General features: G+C 45.2%; 2 protein-coding genes and 2 pseudogenes across 7 annotated transcripts; 3 read left to right on the forward strand and 1 right to left on the reverse strand.

The window, feature by feature from the left end:
* Window positions 1–469: 469 nt before the first annotated feature.
* TMEM71 (transmembrane protein 71) lies at window positions 470–24,745 on the reverse strand. 3 transcript variants are annotated; one of them, XM_082235908.1, is made up of 8 exons: window positions 24,599–24,745; window positions 10,354–10,414; window positions 8,452–8,664; window positions 6,654–6,817; window positions 6,333–6,521; window positions 5,176–5,251; window positions 2,223–2,287; window positions 470–1,414 (listed from the first exon to the last, which is right to left on the reverse strand). In XM_082235908.1, exons 1-8 carry the CDS (start codon window positions 24,609–24,611, stop codon window positions 1,392–1,394), a joined length of 804 nt encoding a protein of 267 aa, XP_082092034.1. In that variant the 5' UTR covers window positions 24,612–24,745; the 3' UTR covers window positions 470–1,391. The 3 variants fall into 3 exon arrangements, with proteins under 3 accessions (XP_082092034.1, XP_082092033.1, XP_082092035.1); XM_082235907.1 differs by having other exon boundaries at window positions 10,354–10,417; XM_082235909.1 differs by lacking the exons at window positions 470–1,414; window positions 2,223–2,287; window positions 5,176–5,251 and adding an exon at window positions 5,508–5,979 and having other exon boundaries at window positions 10,354–10,417.
* LOC309539554 (phospholipid scramblase 1-like) lies at window positions 10,517–13,254 on the forward strand. Of its 2 annotated transcripts, none has more exons than XM_082235922.1 (2): window positions 10,517–10,655; window positions 12,484–13,254. In XM_082235922.1, the coding sequence occupies exon 2, from the start codon at window positions 12,513–12,515 to the stop codon at window positions 13,215–13,217; it is 705 nt and encodes a 234-aa protein (XP_082092048.1). In that variant the 5' UTR covers window positions 10,517–10,655; window positions 12,484–12,512; the 3' UTR covers window positions 13,218–13,254. The 2 variants fall into 2 exon arrangements, with proteins under 2 accessions (XP_082092048.1, XP_082092047.1); XM_082235921.1 differs by lacking the exon at window positions 10,517–10,655 and adding an exon at window positions 11,897–12,224.
* On the forward strand, window positions 14,316–15,872 carry LOC309539534 (phospholipid scramblase 2 pseudogene; annotated as a pseudogene). Its single transcript has one exon. The product of its transcript is annotated as a phospholipid scramblase 2 pseudogene (transcript).
* On the forward strand, window positions 18,115–19,410 carry LOC309539547 (phospholipid scramblase 1 pseudogene; annotated as a pseudogene). The gene has a single exon. The product of its transcript is annotated as a phospholipid scramblase 1 pseudogene (transcript).
* Window positions 24,746–25,087: the final 342 nt, after the last annotated feature.

Here is a 25,087-nt window from a genome sequence, read left to right on the forward strand (position 1 = left end):
GAGCTATGGTCCCACTGCAGACAAGTAATAGGATAATGGAAGATGGGGAAAAGCAGATGGACAGGTAGATGGTTGCATATGCAACCTTTTTGCCTGCCACAATTTTGCACACCAAGTTGAATGTATAGTGCTCTGTGTTGCCCCACAAACTTGGAACCAAGCGATTTCTTTCTTCCCAAATGCATACTTCAGATTTCAAAATAACAAGTGTATCTGCAACATAAAAATAATGATAATTGCACTAATGTGCATCAAAAACTTTATTGTAAAATATGTGTTCAAATACAAGTACAGTATAGGTTTCAGGATTAGGTGCCTTGATTATAAGTATCACTAAAACGTGGTGATTTGCTCTTATTATAGTTTATACAGTATTGCAAGTAAGAAAGGTGCACAAATGATACAAAAATCCCGAACTTTTCTTGACCAATAAATTTATGGTGCAGGGAATCGGAGTGGCACAGCTACACTGAATGCAAGACATCATTTATTCTAATTTACTGAGTTATTTACAGCCTGCCTTTCCTCCAAGTAACTCAGAGTGGTGCTTTATCCTCACAGCCGCCCTGTAAGGTAGACATATTCTGAGAGAGAGAATGGTACGTCTAGACCCTCCAGACCTGAGTGGGAAGTCTGAACTTGAGTTTCCCCATATCCACTCCCAACCCAGTTTGGAAAACTGGATGCAGGTAATCAAACATGAACCTTTCACAAAATTAGTTTGGATGTATCCTGTCTTCTGATAAGCTGGAAAAATAAGTGAACAAACAGACCCGCACTGGATTAAGGGAGGGCAGCAGTTTTCAAACTGTGTTGTATGGGTAAGCCTCTCTGGGTTCCCCAACAAGAACATCAGAAATAGTGGGCAAGCATTTCTTAAGGGTCATTTGCCTACCACTGACTGTCTTTCCCATGCAATGCACACATAGCTATAGGATGAGGCTAGTTTGCTAGCACTCCATCCTTTCTGGGATTAGCAGTTTGATCAGCAAAGAAGGTGCATATTGGCTCATGTGTTATAACTACTAAGGTAAGTGAGATGAGTGCCGCATCCCATAGTTGCCTTTGACTGGACTTAACCATCCAGGGGTCTTTTACCTTTACCTTAATTGCCAACCCAATGTCCTGGCCCAGGTTGGGTTTCCACCAGTTCCTAAATCATGAAAATCGTGAAATGCTCTCAGAATCCTCATTCCTCAAAATGCTTTTTCATCTGTGTCCCTGGTGTAGCTTGAAGGCACGTGGTTTTAAAAAAAACAAAAAAACCATTGCAGATGTTCCTACAGGTAGCTAGGCAAGGATTCCAGAAGAATGTTGAAACAAATAAGATTCTGAAGGGAAAGGATGATTATTCTCCGCAGATCACATGAACTGACGGTCCCATGAAGGGACTAGTACAAAAGTGCCAGTGAACCTGATAGAAGAAGGGGAAAGAAAGACAAGTATTACACAGCTGAAAACCATCTAACATTCTCACATTTGTCAGTATAACTTAAGGCACAATCATTTAGGCATGTTGATTCCTAGTCATGCAGCAGTCTGTAAGTTGATGGAAATAAACATACTGGTAAATTTGATTAGAGAAGTTTTATATCTTGGTTAAGAAATTATTATGAAGTCCAAATTAGCAGTGAAATAGCACTGCAAAATAAGTTCATAAATCTAAATTTTGGTGTTTTAGTAATAAATAAAATATAGATGATTATGATGATTGCTTAATGGGCACAACACACACTTGTTTTCAGAAGAATTAGGTACCTCAAGTCAGGACTCATGCAGACTTTTGTGCCACACTTTCCAGGTGTGGGTCTGCGCTTTAAAGCTCCATACCGAAGCAATGTGTTTGTTTGTTTATTGTCCAAGAGTTTTCCCTAAGAAAACCCACATTTTACTACTGAATGGCAAATGGCAGTCCATGGGGAAGCCCTTCACCATTTGCTCCAATTCAGCAGTAAAATGTGGGTTTTATTGGGGAAAACTCTTGGACAATAAACAAACAAACACATTGCTTCGGTATGGAGCTTTAAAGCGCAGACCCACACCTGGAAAGTGGCCCTGTGTCTAGAAACGTGGACAAAAGGAAGTCTGGGTGAACCCTCAATCCAACAAATCATCACAGAATTGTAGAGTTAGAAGGGACCCCAAGGGTCATCTAGTCCAACCCCCTGCAATGTAGGAATCATCTGACATGTAGCAAGGATAAACATTTATTTTTTGCTTACAAATTAAAATGATGATCAACAGCAAGAAGCTCAGCAGAGTTGTAAACAGTCCTCCCAGAAAGAATCTGAAACGACAAGAATCAACGCAAGTCAACATCTTAAGCATTATTTATTTGTTTATATTCCGGTTAAATGCCCAGGCGGCTTCTCCCCCCCCCCCCCCTTTTTTAAATTTTTATTGGAATTTTATTTACAACATAACATAAACCCTCCCAATACACAAATCCACCCTCATTAAACGTGAACATAATATACACTGAGCATAACATACAACAATACAAACAACCAAATAAAAGATTTCCTTTATCCTGTATCTGGCCTCCTAATTTACTTCTTATAAACTGTTTCCTTTATGAATAATTATTAAGATTTTTCTAATTATAACTTAAATATCCACGATGTCTCCTGCAGACATTAATCGAAACAAGTCCAGGTATGTATTTTAGGGCACTGTTTTGTGAAGTATTCTCTGCATTTTCCCCACGCTTTTTGAAACTCTTGTATAGTGTAATCTCTAATTGCCTCTGTTAATCTAGCCAGTTCAATATACTCTAACAGTTTATCTTGCCATTCCTTTTTTTTTTTTGGCACAGTTTCTTTTTTCCAGTTTTTAGCAATCCTTTCTGCTCCTGTGGCATAGAGGAATATTTTCTGATCTTCTCTTGCTATACCTGTGTTCGTTATCCCTAGTAGAAAAGCTTCTGTATTTTTCATAAAGTTATACTTAAACTTTTTTTAAGCTCTTCATATACTGCGTTCCAGAAGCTTTGGTTTTTTTCACAGGTCCACCAAACATGTATAAGTGTCCCCTCTGTTTTACCACACCTCCAGCACAGATTTGTTTTTGTCTTATACATTCTAGCTATTTTGGTAGGTGTTAAGTACCATCTATAAAACATCTTGATTAGGTTTCCCCTCAATACTTCACAGGCTGTAAATTTACAATTCTTTCTCCATAGTTCTTCCCATGCTGTTAAGTTAATGGTTTTCCCAATAGCTACAGCCCACTTGATCATTACCTCCTTGACCTGTTCGTCTTTGACCTCCCACTCCAATAATGTATCATACATTTTTGATATTACCTTGGCTTGGTTTTGTAATAACACTTTTTCTAATTATGAAGGTTCGTTTGAGAAACCTTTTTTCTTATCTGTCCTGAACACTTCATGCAATTGATGGTATTGGATCCAACCCGTATTGCCCAGGCGGCTTCTAAGCAGTTTGCAAATCATTTAAAAAATGCACAACATTGCTAAAATTCAAATTTAAGCTACAGTGCAATTAATTAGAATGGACTATAAATTAAAGTAAGATTGTATGGGGACTATTTCTTCATGAGGTAAGGAACAGTTCCCAAATTCAAATGAATTCTCCATATGCTTTTCTTGACATTCAAAACAGTTTTGACCTCAAACCCTATTGGGATTTGAGCATGGGACCCTGAAAGCCCACCTTATTCACACCACCATTTATTTTGGTATTACACTAAGCCTGCAACTTACATGCATTTAACTTGTGCGCATTCAGCTTTAATTACTTGGCAAAAATAGAGAAAAATTAAAAAGGGGGAATGGGGGCAGGCATCCAAGGAAAAAAACTTTCTCAATCCTACCTGCTATTGCACACAATGTGTTTTGACTATACACAATTTTGCCCTTAGGTGTAATCCCCCAGAATGCAATCTTTGCGTAAGTTGTGGGCTTACTGTATATGGCAACAATCCAATTTGAGATGCCCCCCAAAGGCTTGCACATTGTCAGAGGCAGAGATGTCCTACCCGAGAGATAGCAATTCCCTAGTGTGTTGTCCTTACATTAATAACTTTCAGAATCCAGGATGCCCCTATATGAAGTACTTACAGAATGAGGAGTCTCTGTTAAAGGAAACCACAGCTTCTCTACGGCTGAGTCCTTTCCCTACCCAGAGGCCTCTTCCAGTTTCATCCAATTCACTTAAGTGCAAACCTACTCAAAAAGATAGTGTCTTCCCACTATATTCCCACTACAGAGCTCTCCAGTGTGGTGCAGTGGTTAAGAGCGGTAGTCTCGTAATCTGGTGAACCGGGTTCGCTTCCCCGCTCCTCCACATGCAGCTGCTGCGTGACCTTGGGCCAGTCACACTTCTCTGAAGTCTCTCAGCCCCACTCACCTCACAGAGTGTTTGTTGTGGGGGAGGAAGGGAAAGGAGATTGTTAGCCGCTTTGAGACTCCTTAGGGTAGTGATATCAAATCCAAACTCTTCTCTTCTTCCTTATTTTAGTCTTTTATTATAAGCGTATTTATTGAATATTAATAAAACAGGATCGATCAAAAGGCTCAAAGCAGGAAAAGATCAAATAGTCAATAATCAATGCAAATATAATTAATTCATTTCCCTTCTATGTCAAATTATCTTAATATTAAATCAGGCAGGGAGATCTGCAAAGGAATGACAGCTATGTGTTTCATTCATCCTCCAGCCATGAACTCAAGAGCCTGTCAACAAGGTCAGGCTAAGCTGGTGGCTTTTCACATCAGGAGCCAAGATAACAACCAGCTTGGCATTCTCCAAATCTCTCCCAGAAATTCTCCCGGGTCACTAGTTTGCAAGTGGGCATCAAAATGGCTTTCATTTGGCTCTCCTTGGAGATCAGTCTTCTGTTAAATGGCTGAATAGGAAGTGGGTGGTCCTCTGGGATATGCCACTCATTAGTATTTGATCTTTTAAAAAAAGCTCAACCTAAACTAGAACAACACACTATACAGGTAGTATCATTTAACAAATTGATTTTGAAGCCTGCCTGAATTTTCCGTGCAACAGAACCAAGAGGCTGCTGTTAGTCCAAAGCAGCCTTGAGCTCCCATATCTGGTCACATGATTTTCCGAAGGACAGTTTATATGGCTTCTTTGAAAAACTCTTTGAATGCATTATAGATGAAAGTGCTGCTATATATAAAAAGACATTCAGATTTACCTTACGCAGAGAGAAATGATCAAACACATGGAGAGCACGATAACTGGGCAGAGGTCGTGCCTTACTGTAAAAGGCTCTATTTAGAACACATACAGAGAGAGAAAGAAAAACAGTTATTGCAAGAATGTTACCTAGGCCCTGTGGTTTAACCTAGGCCCTGTGGTTTAACCCACAGTGCCACCCGCATCCCCAAAAGTAAGGTAAGGGCAGCTAAAACTCTGCACCTCACTTGTGAGCATTTCCCCTAAATTTTATACCCCCTTTGGTGATGTTTAAATGGTCCTTTTTTCTCGTTAATCGATGTAGAAGGATTGGAAAGAATGAAGGAGAAATTTCCAGTGCTGTGCTAGCTTTAATCCAGAAGACCTGTTCCGGACTAGATCACACCTTGACCAGCACAAAACACCTAGCACAGCCAAGGCCTCGGTAAAGAATGACTGATAGGGAATGAACAGTGCACCAAAATATTTGTATAAATGAGGTTACATATTGCAGAGCTCTGAGGCATTCCTGGATCCATAATAACGTAAGTGGAGAATTAGGCCATAATTAAGCTGATTTAATCCTCCTGATTTTGTTTTAAGCCCACCAAATACGACATGACAGATGTTACAGAATGTATTCAAAGTACTGTATTCATCTTAGCTCCTGTTATTATGTTCTTGGGCCTTTCTTTAATTAAAGAGCATCTTCCTAGCAACTTCTGCTTGTTTTCTTTCTTTCTAATGATCACAAGTGGGGCTGTGGATTTATTTCCCTTCTATCCTGCTCTTCCTCACAACAGAACATAGTGTGGCTGACAACCTTCATAAAAACCACAAATAAAAAACGGTTAAAATCCCAGTTCTAAAACCACAAGCACAAAATACACTGTGATGGTCAGCAATAAGCGGCAGGTAACAAGATGTCAAGTATGTACCAAATGTCTGCAAGAATGAGCCTAACATACGGGACAGCCAGATTTCCACCGAGAGTTCCACAGCTGAGGTGCCACCACTGAGAAGGTTCTGTTTCATGTGGCAGCCCCACGAGCTGCAATCATCAAAGGCACGACAGGCAGAACCTCCCATGCCAATCTTAAAACCCAGGATAGTTTGTACAAGGAAAAGCATATCATAAACAGAGAGCTTTATAACACAGAGAAGGGTTTAACTCACTTGAACAGTCCAAAGATTTTTCATAGAAATACTCTTCTTCTGCTGGGGGAAAGATACAAGTAGGTGAATAATGCTGCTCTTTTCTTGGTTTTGTCCAAGTTGCATCTTTCGAAGAAGAGGGCTTCTTTTGTACCAGACTGTGTCTCTCTGCCCTTTGGGCTTTGCAGTTGAAAGCAGCATCAATGGTACCTGTAAAAAAAACCATTGAAAAACATACCGGTATTGTAAGCTCAGATGTTCTGGGCCATGTCACAGGTCTTCCTTTAAGTACAATACCTATTAGAATAGCTGCTAGCTTACATGAACAAAGTCAGTGCTCACCAGTGTCATAATATTCATTGGCGTCCCCCTTCATGTCTCCATCAAACCAAGCATCCTCTACGTGAGGTAAGTCAATAGTGGTGCTCTTCAACCATGATTTAGAGGCTCCAATACTGAACAAACTAGCAAGGGATCGGCGGATTCTCTTTCTTCTCCGAAATATTCTGGCACGAAAAAATAAAACCAGAACATTAGTACAAAACTGATCATCTACAAATGCCTATGAAACACTTAACCCATTAAGTTCTCATCTGTAACAGAAACAAAGTACTTAACTTGCATATAGTTAAGTTTTACGCATATTCTTCTGCTACTCTCATTTTTCTTTCTTTCCTGTTTCTTCCCTGTTTTCAATTCTGTATCCAGGGCAGCTGCCTACCAGATCCATCTGGTACGCAGGCTGAGACCCTACCTTCCTGCAGACTGTGTGGCCAGAGTGGTGCATGCTCTAGTTATCTCCCGCTTGGACTACTGCAATGCGCTCTATGTGGGGTACCTTTGAAGGTGACCCAGAAACTACAACTAATCCAGAATGCAGCTGCTAGACTGGTGACTGGGAGTGGCCACCGGGACCATATAACACCGGACTGAAAGACTTACATTGGCTCCCAGTACGTTTCTGAGCACAATTCAAAGTGTTGTTGTTGACCTTTAAAGCCCTAAACATCCTCGGCCCAGTATACCTGAAGGAGCATCTCCACCCCCATCGTTCTGCCTGGACACTGAGGTCCAGTGCTGAGGCCTTCTGGCGGTTCCCTCACTGCGAGAAGCAAAGCTGCAGGGAACCAGGCAGAGGGCCTTCTCGGCAGTGGCCCCCACCCTGTGGAACGCCCTCCCATCAGATGTCAAAGAGATAAACAACTACCTGACATTTAGAAGACATTTGAAGGCCGCCCTGTTTAGGGACGTTTTTAATGTGTGACATTTTAATGTATTTTTAACCTTTGTTGGAATCCGCCCAGAGTGGCTGAGGAAACCCAGCCAGATGGGTGGGGTACAAATAATAAATTTATTATTATTATTAATTATTACTACTACTACTACTATTACTATTATTATTGCTCCCTGCCAGAATTTAGGTTGTAAGCTCCTTGGCAGAGAGGTCTCTATTGTTAATGGCTTTTGCAAAGCACTGTCCTACTGATGGTGAATTATCATTGTTATCAACAGCAACATGATTGAGAGCAGAGAACCATGATTTATCTCTTGGGAATCTGTAACATGGATAGAGAACCTCAGATGTGATTCCTAAATGCAGCCCTCCAGTTTTCTCTTTGTTGCCCACTTCTCTTCAGCCCAAACCCCTGTTCTGGGTCTTCAAGTGTTTTACCGGTATTGAATTGTGACTGAGTTGTGATTGTATCTCTTTCTTGCCTGGATCCAAGCTGAGACCTCTGACTTTTGTGTGCCTGGAATGTAGCTTGTTGTACAATGGTAAAAGTCACACACTCTTGCCCTGGGCCCCACTCAATTGTCCCTCTGGCCTCTTCCGCCACTGGCATGTGATCCCTAGATAGCTAATTATGAGTGAAAGTTGCACAGGTTGAAAAAGGTTCTCCACTCCTAATCTGCACTTTTGTAGAGAATATAGATTCTCAACAAGCTACCGGAGGTAGCAAACCATAACAGTGAACTCATAGGCTGGTTTATATAGTAGTTAATTTCTTTGAGAAGGCCTCCTATAAGGAAGGAGCTGGTGCATGAAAATAACTGAACAGGCCTCAGTAACATTGGTCTTGCAGAATGTGTGGAAGGCACTTGCTTCTCCAATAGAACTTATACACGAGGTCACATTTACCTAACTAATTTCTCTTTATAGGTAACACTTGTTTGGGATAGACTCAGCGTGACGTTGCCGTCTTCATCGGACAGAAAACTGTCCTCTGTGAGTAAGTAGTAGCCGTTAGTAAGAAGCCGAGGGCTCCGGCGACAAGCCAAGACACAGCCTGTGCAGGGGTTGGTGGAGCAACATTCGTAGGAGGTCTCGTGGTCCAGGAAAGCATCTGTGCATCTATGACAATAATAGCAAAAATCCTGTTACTCAGACATCTGGCAGAAGACCACAAGACAGCAAGTTCCCAAGTGGGTAGTTCTGTTGGTCTGTTGCTGTTAGTGCAACAAGAAGCCTTGTGGAACATTTACGACAAACAGATTTATAGTTACTTATTTATACAGAAAATATATAAACATTTAGCAACATCTGGAGGGCCACAGGTTCCCTACCTCTGATGTGGAGAGTTCTGAGCTGGATGGACCAGTGACCTTGCTTTTATCTGGTATCTATGCTAAGGCATGTATAATCACATTCCAACATACACATGATATTTCCAAGGGGTTATAATGCCTAGGGCAAACGAAATTACCCTACATGCTTTTCCAAAATTTAGCAAAATAGTTATGGGTTCAAAATGTACTAGAATGCACAACAACAGGCATTTTTGGATAAAATATATCAAAAAATGAGACAACCATGCTAAAAATATGAGTGTGGATTTTCATGTAGGTTTTAAAAAATGGTGTATTAATGTAGAAACAGGATAGAAGGAATAAACACATGCAAAATTGACACAGGCTAGACGTGTAGCTACCCATTCATCCCTGCTTCCTTGAGCAATCAAGTGACTCTAACTTGTTCTACATTGTCCAACCCACCTAGAAATACCCCACCCCCATAGCATCTATTATTATTTATTTTAAATGTTTCTGACATGCTCTTTCATTTCAAGCGACAATTCTGAAGTAGGTAGCAAGAAGACACACATAACATAAAAGATAACAACATAAAACTAGGCAAGTAAATCACAGTCACAAAAAGCATTCCACCTGGCATCCTACCACATCCAAGACTTGGGTGAATTCCCAGGTCTTTGTGTGGTGCTAGGTAGATCTTAAAAAGCAGAGACATCACCTTGCCGACAAAGGTCTGTATAGTTAAATCTATGCTTTTTCCAGTAGTGATGTATGGAAGTGAGAGTTGTGCCATAAAGAAGGCTGATCGCCAAAGAATAGATGCTTTTGAATTATGGTGCTGGAGGAGACTCTTGAGAGTCCCATGGACTGCAAGAAGATCAAACCTATCCATTCTTAAGGAAATCAGCCCTGAGTGCTCACTGCTCATCTGTCCTTCACAGGAAGGACAGATCCTGAAGCTGAGGCTCCAATACTTTGGCCACCTCATGAGAAGAGAAGACTCCCTGGAAAAGACCCTGATGCTGGGAAAGATGGAGGGCACAAGAAGGGGATGACAGAGGATGAGGTGGTTGGACAGTGTTCTCGAAGCTACCAACATGAGTTTGACCAAACTGCGGGAGCAATAGAAGACAGGTGTGCCTGGTGTGCTCTGGTCCATGGGGTCACAAAGAGTCAGACATGACTAAACAACTAAACAACAACAGGTGGATCTTTGTGGGAGGAAGTTGCAAAGCTCAGGCTCCACTACTGCAAAAGACAGCTTTTTTGCCATGTAGTATACGTTACCCATGCACAGCGCTGGCATATGCACGAGTGAAACATTACTTTTCCTAATGCATACATTTAAACATTACATCCCATCATAAGAAATGGCTTTTTGGTAGCAGCCATGAGCAGGAGAATGTGACATTTGATCTGGCCCAGGGAAAATAAGGAGGGAAAACATGTGGATTTAGGGTACCATCTCTAGTACTGTTTTAGACTGGTGATATAAAAATGTTTAAGTAACCTTGGTGTGATGAGTTCTGGTGCCACCTTCTTCCTGGGCTCCTTTTCAAGCAGTGGATAACCTGCTAAAGCAGAGAGCAGATAAGCAGAGTAGTCAGTTGTGATTTGTTCCTCAGGAACAAGATGCATAGCTAAACCATATATCCTTTCGCACATATTATGCACATGAAATATATGCGTTATCTATCTCCCTCTCTCATTTAGGTGGAAGGACCATTCACAAGGCAAGGTCAATTCAATGAAGGTCACTTCTGATTAAGTAGGCATGTTTAGGATTGTACTCCAACAGCCATCCAGAGCAAGGTAGGAATGGCTTGTGCCTAAAAGATGGCAAAGGAGGTGTTAGGTAGATACAGGTAGGGCCATGGTTCATCTACAGGAAGTCCCAGGTTCAATCCTTGCCATCTCCAGGTGGAGCTGGAAAGGGAGACCTATCGGAAAATCTGAAGAGTCACTGTCTTCAACAGAGTCTTCAACATTTTCATATCTGGGCCCCACCTTTAGCCAAAACATCACCATCATCATCATCATCATCATCATCATCATCATTATTATTACCATATATTTGCAAGGTGGCAGTACTACTGCTGTACCTCACCTTAGATCAAGTTGCAATCTAGTAGTGGGTCCTGGTGACTCACCAGTTGAACCAATAGAGGATACTGAGCTAGATGGATCAACGGTCTGACGTAAGGCAGCTTCTTGTGGGTAATTTGGGTGCCACCACAGAGAAGGTCTTTCTCTAGTACTTATCCACCTAACCTCCAAAAGCAGGAGCACCTGGAAGAGGGTCGGTGGATCGGTTCCATAGAATAAGTTGGATGGTATAAAAGTGTGCAATGCAACCTAAATAGTTTCTGGTCCAAGCTGACCCACAAAATATTTGCAAATTAATGGGCATCATGTTATAGCTCAGCCTCTCTTTTCTACTCTGTAAAACTCCATTTGCATGAGTGGCGTTACATAATCCATAAATAGGCATCATGTGCGCATGCACACGCACATATACATCTCCAGCTTCCATTTGCAATAAGTTGTGATTTTTCTCAGCTACTTCTTTCCTGTGCCAGTGGGGCTTGCTTTCTGCAAAACCCAAACAGTTTAATTAGCAATGCCAAATGTAGATTAACAGTCATATTATGGGCAAATCATCTGATGGATTGCATTGTTGATTCACACTACGGTGCTAAATTATTACTTTGCAAACATCTACACAGTGTTTCCTGATTAATGGTTGTAGCCATGCTAGCCAGATGGAAATCAGTTATTCATTTGCAAGCCTGAGGGAAATCAGGTACCCTTAATTTGACATGCAGTGTTTCATTCAAATCCTTAATTTGTTTACTTGATGTTTATAATGGATGCAAACATTTGTGTGTGTGTGTGTGTGTGTGTGTGCTGAGAGAGAGAGAGAGAGAGAGAGAGAGAGAGGTTCCTTGGCACTGCTTCATAGGTCCAGCTTAAAGATCGAAAGAGGACAATGACAGTTGCAACCATTGTGACTCAACAACAGGCCCATGGATGCTTAGTTCAACTTGTGTATGGGCTATACCATTTCAGTCTGCAGGTGGAGGCTCACATCATCTGAATGGTCCTCCTTCAAAAAACCATTCCCCCTTTGCTTAGCAGCAACCTGAGCCCAGTAACTGCGAAACAGTGCATTGAGAGAACAACACAGCTCCCAATGAAACAGATGTTGACAAACTCACAGAAATGCCACCAAGAGAGTTTCCCCCGCAAGCTCGTAGAAAAGCTGGCCCTACACCACAGGCAATGCAGGATGGGACAGTCAACAAGCCCCTGGGCCACATTATCCAGGACCGCTAATGAACACACCTCAGCGTCCTCAAGGAGCTTATGGAGCTCCCCCAGGTCAGTGAGAGCCAGTGTGGTGTAGTGGTTAAGAGCAGTGGACTCGTAATCTGGTGAACTGGGTTCGCTTCCTTGCTCCTCCACTTGCAGCTGCTGGGTGACCTTGGGGCAGTCACACTTCTCTGAAGTCTCTCAGCCCCACTCACCTCACAGAGTGTTTGTTGTGGGGGAGGAAGGGAAAGGAGAATGTTAGCTGCTTTGAGACTCCTTCGGGTAGTGATAAAGTGGGATATCTAATCCAAACTCTTCTTCTCTTCAGGTCAAAGATATGCACGTCCTGTAACTTGGATGCCAGCTCCACCTCCACTTCCCAACTGCCCCCCAGGATTGGAATATTTAAGCCAGGTTGATCAAATGATCATCCATCAACAGATTGAGCTTCTGGAAATCATCATTGGCTTTGAAACCAGCAACAAGTATGAAGTAAAAAACGCTTGGGGGCAAATGGTTTACTCGGCGATTGAGGACACCGACTGCTGCACACGAAACTGCTGTGGAACATTGCGGCCATTTACAATTAAAATCACGGACAACGTGGGCCAGGAAGTGATTGAGCTCCAGCGACCTCTCCGGTGCTCCAGCTGCTTGTACCCTTGCTGCTTGCAAGAGCTTGAAGTCCATGCCCCGCCAGGCACCCCTGTTGGGTATATTAAGCAGACGTGGCACCCCTTTCTGCCTAAATTCACTATCCAAAATGAACTCCATCAGGATGTCCTCAAAATCACCGGGCCCTGTATAGTGTGCAGCTTGTGCCAAGATATTAATTTTGAGGTGCTGTCACTGGATGAGCAGACAGCGGTTGGAAGGATTTCTAAGCACTGGAGTGGCTTTCTGAAAGAGGCCTTCACCGATACTGACAACTTTGGAGTCCAGTTCCCGTTGGACCTTGATGTTAGAATGAAAGCTGTCATGCTGGGGGCCTGCTTCCTGGTGGATTTCATGTTTTTTGAATCCGCGGGAGGAGGCCGGCAGAGAATGGGCGTCTGGGGTTAGGCCAGGCTACCACCTTATAAATGCCTTGGAGAAAGTCTTCTGGTTTCTTCTGTTTTTGTTTTCCTTAGATGGAGTCTTAAGCCTGCTCACAAGAGGGGTTTTTTATTTGTTGAAACCAGGTGTGTGTGTTTTTTGTATTGTTGCTGCAGCTCTTGCATCTATAGAGGCAGAATATTCTTAAAGGTAAAGGGACCCCTGACCATTAGGTCCAGTCGTGACCGACTCTGGGGTTGCGGCGCTCATCTTGCTTTATTGGCCGAGGCAGCCGGCGTACAGCTTCCGGGTCATGTGGCCAGCATGACTAAGCCGCTTCTGGCAAACTAGAGCAGCACACGGAAACACCATTTACCTTCCCGCCGGAGCGGTACCTATTTATCTACTTGCACTTTGACATGCTTTCAAACTGCTAGGTTGGCAAGAGCAGGGACTGAGCAACGGGAGCTCACTCCGTCGCGGGGATTCAAACCATCGACCTTCTGATCGGCAAGTCCTAGGCTCTGTGGTTTAACCCATAGAATCACCCTAGAGTCTCTGTCAGGTGGGGTATAAATTCATATATAAGAAGATGATGGTGACTTTGTGTACATAAGCATTATGGTAGCTAACACCCCTGTATCTTATCTGTTGCTTTATTTCCAGTGTAGCAGTAGCTGTATTACTGCTGATCCTATACTCATCTAGCCAACTTTGCTTCATATCCCAACTGGCTAAATTTCCAACTGACTCTCAACTGTCTCCTCCCTCGCATTCAGATTCTTAGCCAATCCTCCATTCCAGCTCACTCTCTCCCCTTCCCTATCTAACATTACCTTAATTCTATTATTTACTTACCACTGCAGGGGTACCTCTGGTTAAGAACTTAATTTGTTCTGGAGGTCCGTTCTTAACCTGAAACTGTTCTGAACCTGAGGTACCACTTTAGCTAATGGGGCCTCCCGCTGCCACCGTGCATTTTCTGTTCTCATCCTGAAGCAAAGTTCTTTACCCGAGGTACTATTTCTGGGTTAGCGGCGTCGGTAACCTGAAGCGTCTGTAACCCAAGGTACCACTGTATTACAATATCGCCTTATTTGCTATCAATGTACAGTACATACGTTATTATATGCAAACACTGGAACGTCACAGAGACCCCTCCACCTGAAGTTGGCCCCAAGGGACAGATTTGGGAAGGGGATGATGGTGTGTTGCACGCTCTGCTTCCCAGTGATGGTGTGGTTCTGGAGAACCCTAAGACTTCTGGGGGAGTTCAATGTCCACACAACCACTGTGACTCAACAATAGGTCCATGGATGTTTAGAACTTAGTTCACCTTAGTATCATTCCAGCCTCCTGGTTGGAGACTCACATCCTTTGAATGGTCCTCTGTTGCAAAATAAGTAAGTCCCACCTCCTTGGGCAGCAACCTGAGCCCAATAACAGTGAAGAAGGCACATTGAGAGCCTGCAATGGCTCCCAAAGAAACAGATGAACACAGACCCACAAAAACGCTACGAACACATTTCCCCACAGAAGTTAGAAAAGCTGGCCCCAGACCAGTGAGAATGCCTGGACACGGTGTACAGAACAGCACTGATGAGCTACTTTATCCAGGAGAGCTGATGAGCATAAAGCAAGGTTATCCCGGAGCTTATGGATCTTCCCTATCTTGTTGTAAGCTAAAAATGGGTGATGTTTGCATCCCCCAGTCTGTAACCTGGATGCGGGCAGCCATTCCAGATCTCGGCTGTCCTCCCGGATTAGAATATTTAAGTCTCTTGGATCAAATAGTCGTTCACCAGCAGATTGAGCTTCTGGGAATAATAATGGGCTTTGAAAATTGCAACAAATACGAAATAAAAAATGGCTGGGGGCAAAGGATATACTTGGCAGTTGAGGAAACAGACTGCTGTGTGAGAAACTGCTGTGGAGCGGCATGTCCATTTACAGTAAAAATCATGGACCGTGTGGGCCAGGAAGTAATTGAGCTCCAGCGACCTCTCCGGTGCTCCAGCTGTTGGTATCCTTGCTGCTTGCAAGAGCTTGAAGTCCATGCCCCCCCAGGCACCCCTGTGGGGTATATTAAGCAGACGTGGCACCCCTTTCTGCCTAAATTTGCAATCCAAAATGAACTCCATCAGGATGTCCTTAAAATCACCGGGCCCTGTGTACTGTGCAGCTTGTGTCAAGATGTGAACTTTGAGGTGATGTTGTTGGACGAGGAGACCAAGGTTGGAAGGATTTCTAAGCACTGGACTGGCTTTCTGGAAGAGGCCTTCCCCAATACCGACAACTTTGGAATTAAGTTCTCGTTGGACCTTGATGTTAGAATGAAAGCTGTCCTGCTGGGGGCCTGCTTCCTGGTGGATTTCATGTTTTTTGAATGCGCAGGAAGAGGGCAGCAGAGAACTGGGGTCTGACAATAGACCTGGAAGCCGCTACAAAGAAATGCCCTCATGTTGCTACTTCTACTTTTCCTTTGCTAAGATGGAGTGTTAAGCTGGTGAATAAGAGGGCTTCTTGTTAAAACGACTTATTTTTGAATTGCGGCTGCAGCTCTTGCACCTATCGTGGTGGGACATTCCAATTTATGGGTGCTGCTCTAGAATTCATAATGCATTGAAATGGAAACACTTTTTTTTTAAAAAAAAATACAATTAAATGTATGTATTTTTCTGTATATGAGTCACACCTGGCATCTTTATGCAGAAGGTACCTCCTAGTCTGATGTCCTTTGGCATCAATTGTCAGATCTATTAGTATTTCTGTGTGGTTATTATTGACTAGCTGGCTGTGTGTGGAGTGCCACTGTGTGTTCAATGTGCCCGGGAAGTGTTGGGCTTGGTGAGAGTGTGGGTGCCTCTTCTATTTCAGTGGCCATTGGGGAAGTTCAGGAGGGTAGGACCTGAACCAATGAATTCAAGTTACAAGAAAGCAGATGATTCTGACTAAACATCAGGAAGAACTGTCTTGATGGTTCAGATAGTTTAAGCACAGGTTGGATGGCCACCTGTCATGTAAGATCTAGAGGAGATTCCTGCATTGCCTGGGGTTGGACTCGATGGACCTCACAGTCCCTTCCAACTCTACAATTCTCTGAATCTATCATCGCCCTGTGCCTCTCAGTCTCAACCTGGGTTTCTCTCTTTCTCCTTCACCATAAATTGCCACAAAGAGAGGCTACAGTGCTGTATATCCACATATAACCAGAAGGTTTTCCAGCCCCTGCCATAATGGAAGCAGATGAACAACTTGAGTCACCTTCACAATGGTACATACTCTCCTAGGTCATAGAGTCCAATCACTTATTTTTAAAAGCTCACAGTGGCTGAGCCTGGCTTATTTTCCTTCAGGTCCTCAGTGGGCAACAGTCTTGGACTGCGGTGTAATGTTTAATCTGGCTTCCAATCTGGATAAAATGGAAACAATAAAGGCATTTTTGCAGGACTTCTTCAGCAAGGCAGGAACTGCAAGTCTTTCCTTGCCACTGTCTCCTGTTGGCAATGACAACTGCCACCACTTAACAAAAGACCCATTAGTAAGTAGCTCTCGGTCCAAATTCCTCTGAAGTGGCAAAATTGTGTGACAGCAGCTGCATATTTTGGTTTTCTGGCATGCCCCCTGCACTCACCTATGGAAGATCCCTATCTAACTTCTTTCTTTCCCATACAGCTGGGGTAGGTAACTCTCACAGCCTATGGGCCACATCTGGACCCCCTTTCAATGTTACCTGCCCAAACCTTTACTTCTAAGAATATATCTTCCCCTTCAAAAATATGTAGAGTTGGTTGCTAGTACCCATGAGAGTCTGGAGCAGAAGCAGACTCTAGTACAGGGGTCTGCAACCTTTAAGACAAAAAGAGCCACTTGGACCCGTTTCCGAAGAAAAAAAAAACTGGGAGCCGCAAAACCATTGCGACATTTAAAACAAATATATCTCCGGAGCCGCGATCTGACAGCGGGTGGGAAGGTGACGTCAGGACGGTGTGTGACTAATGCACGCACCGCCCCCATGCGACGTCACAGCCAGTACAGCGCCCGCCACAGTGGGGAGTGTCGAGCGCACAATGCGCCTCCTCCCCTCACTAGTATCTGTCCCGGAGCCGCAGCAAAGGTGTAAAAGAGCCACATGCGGCTCCGGAGCCGCGGGTTGCAGACCCCTGCTCTAGTAGGTGTGGTAGATTTTTTCTATCTCTGTGGCAAGAGTCAGGATGTTGCAGCCCAACGCAGAAGTTGGCTTGCAGCAGTGGAGAGCTGTGTCATGAGCCATGGACAGAAAATAGCGACAAGATATTGAATCGCCTGGAGTTATCAGAAGAGGACACAGAGCCAAGGCAATAGAGGGAGATGGAGGAATACAAGCCAAGTGTGGAATGGAGGGAGCGACAGAGGAGAGGAATACAAAATGGAGGCTGGAGGAGAAAGGTGAGAGTGGGTTTGGCTGAGAAGAAGAAGAGGGAGGAACAAAAGCAAGCAGGAAACTGAAATATACTCAGAGTGGAGTGTGGATTTCATGCTCTTTATTCAGCTCATAGTAGTGAGGAACGGAAGTTCCCCCGAAAAGTCTGCTTTATATACATTATTTACACAATGGGCTCCATGTGAGTGGCTAATTCTGGGATTCTCCTGTAGGCCAATCAGGTTGTGGATTCACTTCCACCTGGAGTGGGATTGGGTGGCTCCTGCGGACCAATCAGACTGCTGCATTTTGGATCCTATTCAACTCAGTACATAACAGAAATCTCATTGAGAAGGCTGTCTGAAGGTATCACACAATGAATTAAATGTTGTTGCCTTTTCAAAAGGGCTAAACTTTGCTCCCCGGGTATTGTAGATTCATCCTGCCTTCCAAATACTGGAATGCCTCAGGTTAAAATTTTCTGTTGCAGGCAGCCAGGATTCATTGAGGGACACAGACACACACATACACCACATTACAACAGGAGATGACTTTGAGCACGCAACAACCGGGACTCTTGAATCTTATTACTGGTCCGGCTTGGTTGGGGCTGCCCCAGCCTACAAGTGGTTTTTGTGGTGGAGCTCAATGACCCTTTAAAAAAAGAAGGAAAGATTCTTCACCGCTGCCTCATGGGTACAGCTTCGGAACTGATAGTTGCAGTTGCCATTGTCCTCTCTACCGTGACTCAACAATAGGCCCACTGATGTGTGGTATGTGGTTAAAACTCTGTATGGGCTGCATGATTTCAGCCTCCAGGTGGTGGCTCAGCCCACCTGGATGACCGTCCTTCACAAAACAATCTCCTCCTCCTTGGGCAGCCCACTAACTGCAAAGAGGCACCCTCAGAGCATGGCTTAGCTCCTCAAGAAACAACAGATTCACGCGGACCCACGGAAATGCCACCAAAACAACCCCCCCAGCGTGGCCCTACACCACAGGTAGCATACGGATATGTCCCACATGCCCCAGGAGCTCAGCCCGTTCACGGTCAGGCACTTCAGGGCGTCGTGTGGATGCCAGCTCCAATTCCGCCTCCCAACTGCCCCCCGGGATTGGAATATTTAAGCCAGATTGATCAGATGATAATTCAGCAAAAGATTGAGCTTGTGGAAATCATAATTGGCTTTGAAACCAGCAACAGGTATGAAGTGAAAAATGCTTGGGGGCAAAGGATCTACTTTGCAGCCGAGGATACCGATTGCTGCACGCGACTCTGCTGTGGAATGGACCGGCCATTTACCATTAAAATCATGGACAACGTGGGCCAGGAAGTGATTGAGCTCCAGCGACCTCTCCGGTGCTCCAGCTGCTGTTTTCCGTGCTGCTTACAAGAGCTTGAAGTCCATGCCCCTCCAGGCACGCCCGTTGGGTATATTAAGCAGACGTGGGATCCCTGCCTGCCAAAGTTCACTATCCAAAATGAACTCCAAGAGGATGTCCTTAAAATCACCGGGCCCTGTATAGCGTGCAGCTTTTGTGAAGATGTTCATTTTGAGGTGCTGTCGCTGGATGAACAGACGGCTGTCGGGAGGATTTCTAAGCACTGGACTGGCATTGTGAAAGAGCTCTTCACCGATACTGACAACTTTGGAGTCCAGTTCCCGTTGGACCTTGATGTTAAAATCAAAGCTGCCCTGCTGGGGGCCTGCTTCCTGGTGGATTTCATGTTCTTTGAAGCTGGAGGAGGAGGAGGCCAGCGAATGGGGGTCTGGGGTTAGGTCTAGCTGCTGCCTTATAAATACTTTGGAGAAAGCCCTCGCGTTCCTTCTCCTTTTGCTTTGCCAAAACGGCGCATTAAGCCTGTCCGTAAGAGAGAATTTCGTTAAATGCACCGTTAGAAATTTGCCAGCCACCGGGTGCATTGTGCACCTGGCTATTGGCCTCTTGCGACCAATTGACCGACATCTCCGAAATCTGGTGGCTCATGCCTGGGGATTCTTGGATCTTGACTGTTTTCACACACTAGCAACACATCCTGTAGAATTCTATCCGCTATGTTTTATCTGCACAATCATAATGAATTTCAGGAACCAAAAAGTCACCTTGAAAAAATACGACCTCTGAGCTGTCTGGCTCCAAAATGACAACTAGGCATTCCATTTTGGCGACTGTAACCCTGGTTTAAGGAGCCATTTGGCACCTAGCTGACATATCTTGAGTTTCTAACACTGGTTAAAAGTACTTACCTTTTTTTTAAAAAAATGGCACATATATATCTGCTTATGAGGGCTCTCTAGAATTAATAACACACTGACATGTATTCTTATTTAATTTTTTGATACAGTTATGCCTTTTACCTACAAGGGGAAGCCCTCCCCTGTGCAGGCGGAGTGTTTACAAAAGGGTAATAGAATCATAGAATGGTAGAGTTGGAAGGGACCCTGAGAATCATCTAGTCCAACCCCCTGCAAGGCAGGAATATGCAGCTGTCCCAGATGGGGATCAAACCTGCAACCTTGGCATTATCAGCACCATGCTCTAACCAGCTGAGCTAAGTCCCTATGGACCAATGCATGGGTGAGAAATGGGAAGTCCCAGTGCCTTGTGGCTGTTAAGGCAGGGATCATACCCATGAAAAGGGTAATATAAAGCCAACACTAAAAGATAATATTTTTGGTTTAGGGCATTTTGCTTAAGTCAGATCCCACCTATAGTAAAGAGCCGTCTTTCCCATTAGTGTTAGTGGTTCGTTGCGCCAGGGCGCCAGCGTCTCAGGGGCACCTTAGAGAGTGGGGGAGCTGCACAGCTTTGCCGGCAGCCTCCCCTTTCCTTGCACGCCCACCAGCTGTGCCCCGCCAAGTATATGGCTGGCGAGTGTGCAGTTTCCTTCCCAAGCCTCCGTAGGAGGAGGGCAATCCCCGCAGAGGATTAGGACTACTGCAATGTGCTCTATGTGGGCTACCTTTGAAGGTGACCCGGAAACTACAACTAATCCAGAATGCGGCACCTAGACTGGTGACTGGGGGCGGCTGCCGAGACCATATAACACCGGTCTTGAAAGACCTACATTGGCTCCCAGTACGTTTCCGAGCACAATTCAAAGTGTTGGTGTTGACCTTTAAAGCCCTAAACCAGTGTTTCCCAAATGTTTTTGGGCAACGGCACACCTGTTTACCGGAAAAAAATCTCGCGGCACACCACCATTAAAGCCCCGCCCCGTGACGTCAGCGCGCAGCGTCACGCCGGGAGGGACGCACAAAAGTGAACGTTTTTTCCCTTCCCCTTGCCGGGGTGGGAGGAGGCAGCAGAGCGAGGGACTGAGGGACGGCGGCAGCTGAGGCGGCGGCGGCTGTTGTGGTGGTGGCGGCGATAGCGGGCGGAGGAGGAGCCGTCGCCGGGAGTTGCTGCTGCTGCTGTTGCTGCTGCTGCCCGGACATGCCGGCCTCCTCCTCCTCCGCTGTCTCGCGCTCCTCCCTTTTGCGCACGCTGCCCCGCCGCTCGGCACCACCACCGCGGAGCCGCCCCCGGCTCGACGCAGATCCTCGCCGCCGCCGCCTCTCGCCGCCCGACTCGCCCGCCTCCCTCCCACGGCACACCAGCCGGTGTCTCACGGCACACTAGTGTGCCGCGGAACACCGGTTGGGAAACACTGCCCTAAACGTCCTCGGTCCTGTATACCTGAAGGAGCGTCTCCACCCCCATCATTTTGCCTGGACGCTGAGGTCCAGTGCCGAGGGCCTTCTAGTGGTTCCCTCACTGTGAGAAGCCAAGTTACAGGGAACCAGGCAGAGGGCCTTCTCGGTAGTGGCGCCCGCCCTGTGGAACACCCTCCCATCAGATGTCAAAGAGATATACCAGACATTTGAAGGCAGCCCTGATTAGTTTTTAATGTGTGACATTTTAATGTATTTTTAATCTTTGTTGGAAGCTGCCCAGAGCAGCTGGGGAAACCCAGCCAGATGGGCAGGGTACAAATAATAAATTATTATTATTATTAGGACGGAAGCTGCATAGAGCTTCCCGCCTAAGCCTCTGTATCTGCTAAAGACAGCTCTGCTCCAGGTCATTGTCCTCCTCCTGCTTCCTGGTGAAAGGCAGCACACAGCCTTCCCAGGCTGCCTTCTCGGGTGCCCTGATGCTGGAGAGCATGTCCGCCAGCACATTTTCCTGCTTGATCTCCGCCACCATGCTGGGCATTGGGGCGGTAGAGGACATTTTCCACCACCCCCTCCCTTGTTTTGGAGTTCCCGGGGGCGCCAGAGGGATCTTTGCACCACGGCGCCGGATATGCTTAAGACGGCCCTGATAGTAACACATAGTACAGTGGTACCTTGGGTTACATTCGCTTCAGGTTACAGACTCCGCTAACCCAGAAAGAGTACCTCTCGGATTAAGAACTTTGCTTCAGGATGAGAACAGAAATCGTGCAGTGGCAGTGCGGCAGCAGCAGCAGGCCCCATTAGCTAAAGTGGTGCTTCAGGTTAAGCACAGTTTCAGGTTAAGGACGGACCTCCGGAACGAATTAAGTACTTAACCCGAGGTACCACTGTACAAACATAATATTTCCAGGCCCAGGATCAGTTTTGAGGACTCCACAGGTAAGTTGCCCAGCACGGGGGCTAGTGCCTCCCTCGGGGATCCTTCAGAGTGGTCCAGTCCCCTCCCCTGATGGCCTGGGTTCCTCCACCGCCTCCCTTACCTGGGTTGCGCGGCAGTGCTTGTGAAATGACAACGGTGGGTTCCACCAAGATCTCACAGAGCGCATGAGATGCAGCAAGACTTCTGTGAGATCTCGCTGGAAGCCTGCTGCTGCCGCTGCTACAGCAGATAGCAGGTCGCCTGCAAGGTTGCCGCCTCTTGGGTTTCTGCCGTCTGAGGAAACCGTCTTGAGCGGGCCAGCCCTGCCGTTGGCCTTTGTAGTGATCCTGTATCGAGGGATCACCACCTTTGTTCTGGCAAAATGCAGGGTGGGGCAATTTGCGGACCACCCCCACCCCCAATCTGGTGTTGAAGTGACTTCAAAACAATCCATTACAATCTATTGCAGCCTAACAGGATGGCCCCTCTGGAATTTGTCCCTCACACACATGTGTGCGCGCACACATAAACATGAATTTGGAAATCTCTCTGTGCTTGGCCACCCAGAGTTTAAATGCACGACCTTTCAAGCACATGCATTTGGAGAGGACCCCTAACTTGGCGGAGGGAGAGAAGATCTGAAATACAGGACAAAAATTGCATCAATACAGAACATAGCATTTTACACTGAAACACAGGATGGTCCTATATTATACAGGACCGGTGGCAACCTCTACCATGATCCCCATTAAGTTTACCAGGTTATAGAGAAGATAGCCGAGGCTGCTGTTTAGTCCCCTCTGTGCAGTGCTTCTTTCAGCACTGTGTCCTTGAAAAGCCAAAAGTGGAGGAAGATAACTAAACCTGAAATTCCTCTCAAAGGGGCATTTCACATGCACACACCTTTCAAGGACCTGGTGCTGAAAGGAGAGCCGCTGAGGCAAACAGCCCTGCATTATGGCATAACCTTTTAGAAACCACAATCCACCAACAGACACATGATGAATGAAGGGGACCATAGTATGCAAACGCTAATGCCATCACAAATCTGTTGGTCTTTAAGGTGCCCTAAGATTCCCTGTTGTTTTAAAAACCAACAATCAGAACAATTCTATACAGTGGTACCTCGGGTTACATACGCTTCAGGTTACAGACTCCGCTAACCCAGAAATAGTACCTCGGGTTAAGAACTTTGCTTCAGGATGAGAACAGAAATCGTGTTCCGGCGGCGCGGCAACAGCAGGAGGCCCCATTAGCGAAAGTGGTGCTTCAGGTTAAGAACAGTTTCAGGTTAAGAACGGACCTCCGGAACAAATTAAGTACTTAACCCGAGGTACCACTGTACTTCAGACATGGGGAACCTGCAGCCCTGCAGAAATTGCTAAACGACAAAGCCCAGTAATGCTTTAATTTTCACATTTACACCAAACATGCAAAGAATGAGGCGAATCCTCGCCCCCGTTTCAATTTTCATATTAAGATCAGTGCCAGCATTTTGTACACGGATTTAAATGGTACTGGTTGAAGTGGGTTGTGATTATTCTAAAAAAAAAAAAAAAATCAGATAGATATATATGATTGAAGCCACATACTGTTAAGGTTGTTTACCCCTAGGCACACAGAGCAGGAAGTAAGTCTCAAAAACTGCAGTGGGCCTTACTTCTGAGGAGACACCTATAGTATTGAGCTGCAAACAGCCAAGTTGGAGGGCGTAATTCCTGATAAGGTGGGCAGAAGCAAAAGAGGACATGTCTCCTGTCCTGTATTTTGAAAAGCAGCGCAGAAAGGGGAATATCAGCAGTGAAGTTCACTCTTCACAGTTGTTAAGTGTGCAGGAGCTGCTTCCTCTCTTTCGCCTGTTCTGATCACCTTTCTTACTAAGTAAAACTGATTTCTAAACCAACAATGCCCCTCAACTGGCAGTCAGGCTACTTTCTTTACATGGCACACTTTGCACTGCAAGCATTTACAATGGGAACTAGGTCATATGATTTGGGGGGGGGGGAGAGAAAAACTAACTTGGCATGTCAGCATCTTTAGTTTACCGTGGCAGATAAAAGTCTGATCTTGGAAAGCTGAGATTTCCCCCCCCCCCATTAAAAACAACAACCAAAAAAACAAAGAAGAAAACAAGACCGCTAACCATATAAAGCCGCTTTGGGGTGCACACTTTCCTGGTGGTAAATCTCACCGAAAACAATCGTACTTATTTCCCAATAAACATGCACATTATTCAAATATGTATCACATCTGCCACATCTTTGCACATATTTTCGTACAGCATTGCCATTGATGCGACTTGTGTATCCCGCTTAAATCTTTTCCCTCTGCAGATAAAAAGTTCCCATCTTAATGGCCTCTGAAGCAACCCTCTTACAATATTGCTATCAAGAAAGCATCTGACATGGTAAAAAATCTTGCAGACCTGGAAGAGCCATGTTGCCAGTTGGTAAGACTCCACCAGCAGCTTATCCATCCAACAAGCGAGACTGTGGACTGTCACTGTTGAGTGCCTGTTAGCGCTTGCTTCCTGCAGCCGAAAGAGCGATGGGTCTTCGAAAGAGCACTGAAGAGCTTGCTTGTTTCCTTTTGAAAACAGACTGTGCAATAGGAAGCACAGAAGCAGAATGAGGTCATGTTTCCTGCTAAGTCTAGCTTCGCATCACAAGCATTCTTTCTGAAGAGTCCGTTGCCGATTAGAGATTAGCCCACTGGAGAATTCAGATGTTAAGGTATCTTCAGCTATGAATAGAAGGGTCTTGCTTGTTGCATTGTTCTTGGCAAAGAAGAAATTTCAGAAACAGTGGGAGGTGGTAGATGAGCAGTTTACTAGGTCCAAGAGAAAGGTCTGGTTTGGATGAGTTACTATCAAAACAGGTGTCAGTGAGAGTGGTGTGAGGGGAGAGATAATCTG

The sequence above is a fragment of the Podarcis vaucheri genome, assembly GCF_965113315.1.
Source record: "Podarcis vaucheri genome assembly, chromosome: 8".
Taxonomy (NCBI): Eukaryota; Metazoa; Chordata; class Lepidosauria; order Squamata; family Lacertidae; genus Podarcis; species Podarcis vaucheri.

What these genes read in the sequence shown, in the direction of transcription:
- LOC309539554 (XM_082235921.1), top strand. Translation starts at nt 12,179, where the DNA reads ATGAACACACCTCAGCGTCCTCAAGGAGCTTATGGAGCTCCCCCAG. An exon ending in AGCTTATGGAGCTCCCCCAG is followed by an intron (nt 12,225 to 12,483) that starts GTCAGTGAGAGC and finishes TCTTCTCTTCAG; the next exon opens with GTCAAAGATATGCACGTCCT.
- TMEM71 (XM_082235907.1), bottom strand. An exon ending in AAAATCTTTGGACTGTTCAA is followed by an intron (nt 5,252 to 6,332) that starts GTGAGTTAAACC and finishes TGTTCTAAATAG; the next exon opens with AGCCTTTTACAGTAAGGCAC. An exon ending in GTTGATCATCATTTTAATTT is followed by an intron (nt 1,415 to 2,222) that starts GTAAGCAAAAAA and finishes TTCTTCTATCAG; the next exon opens with GTTCACTGGCACTTTTGTAC.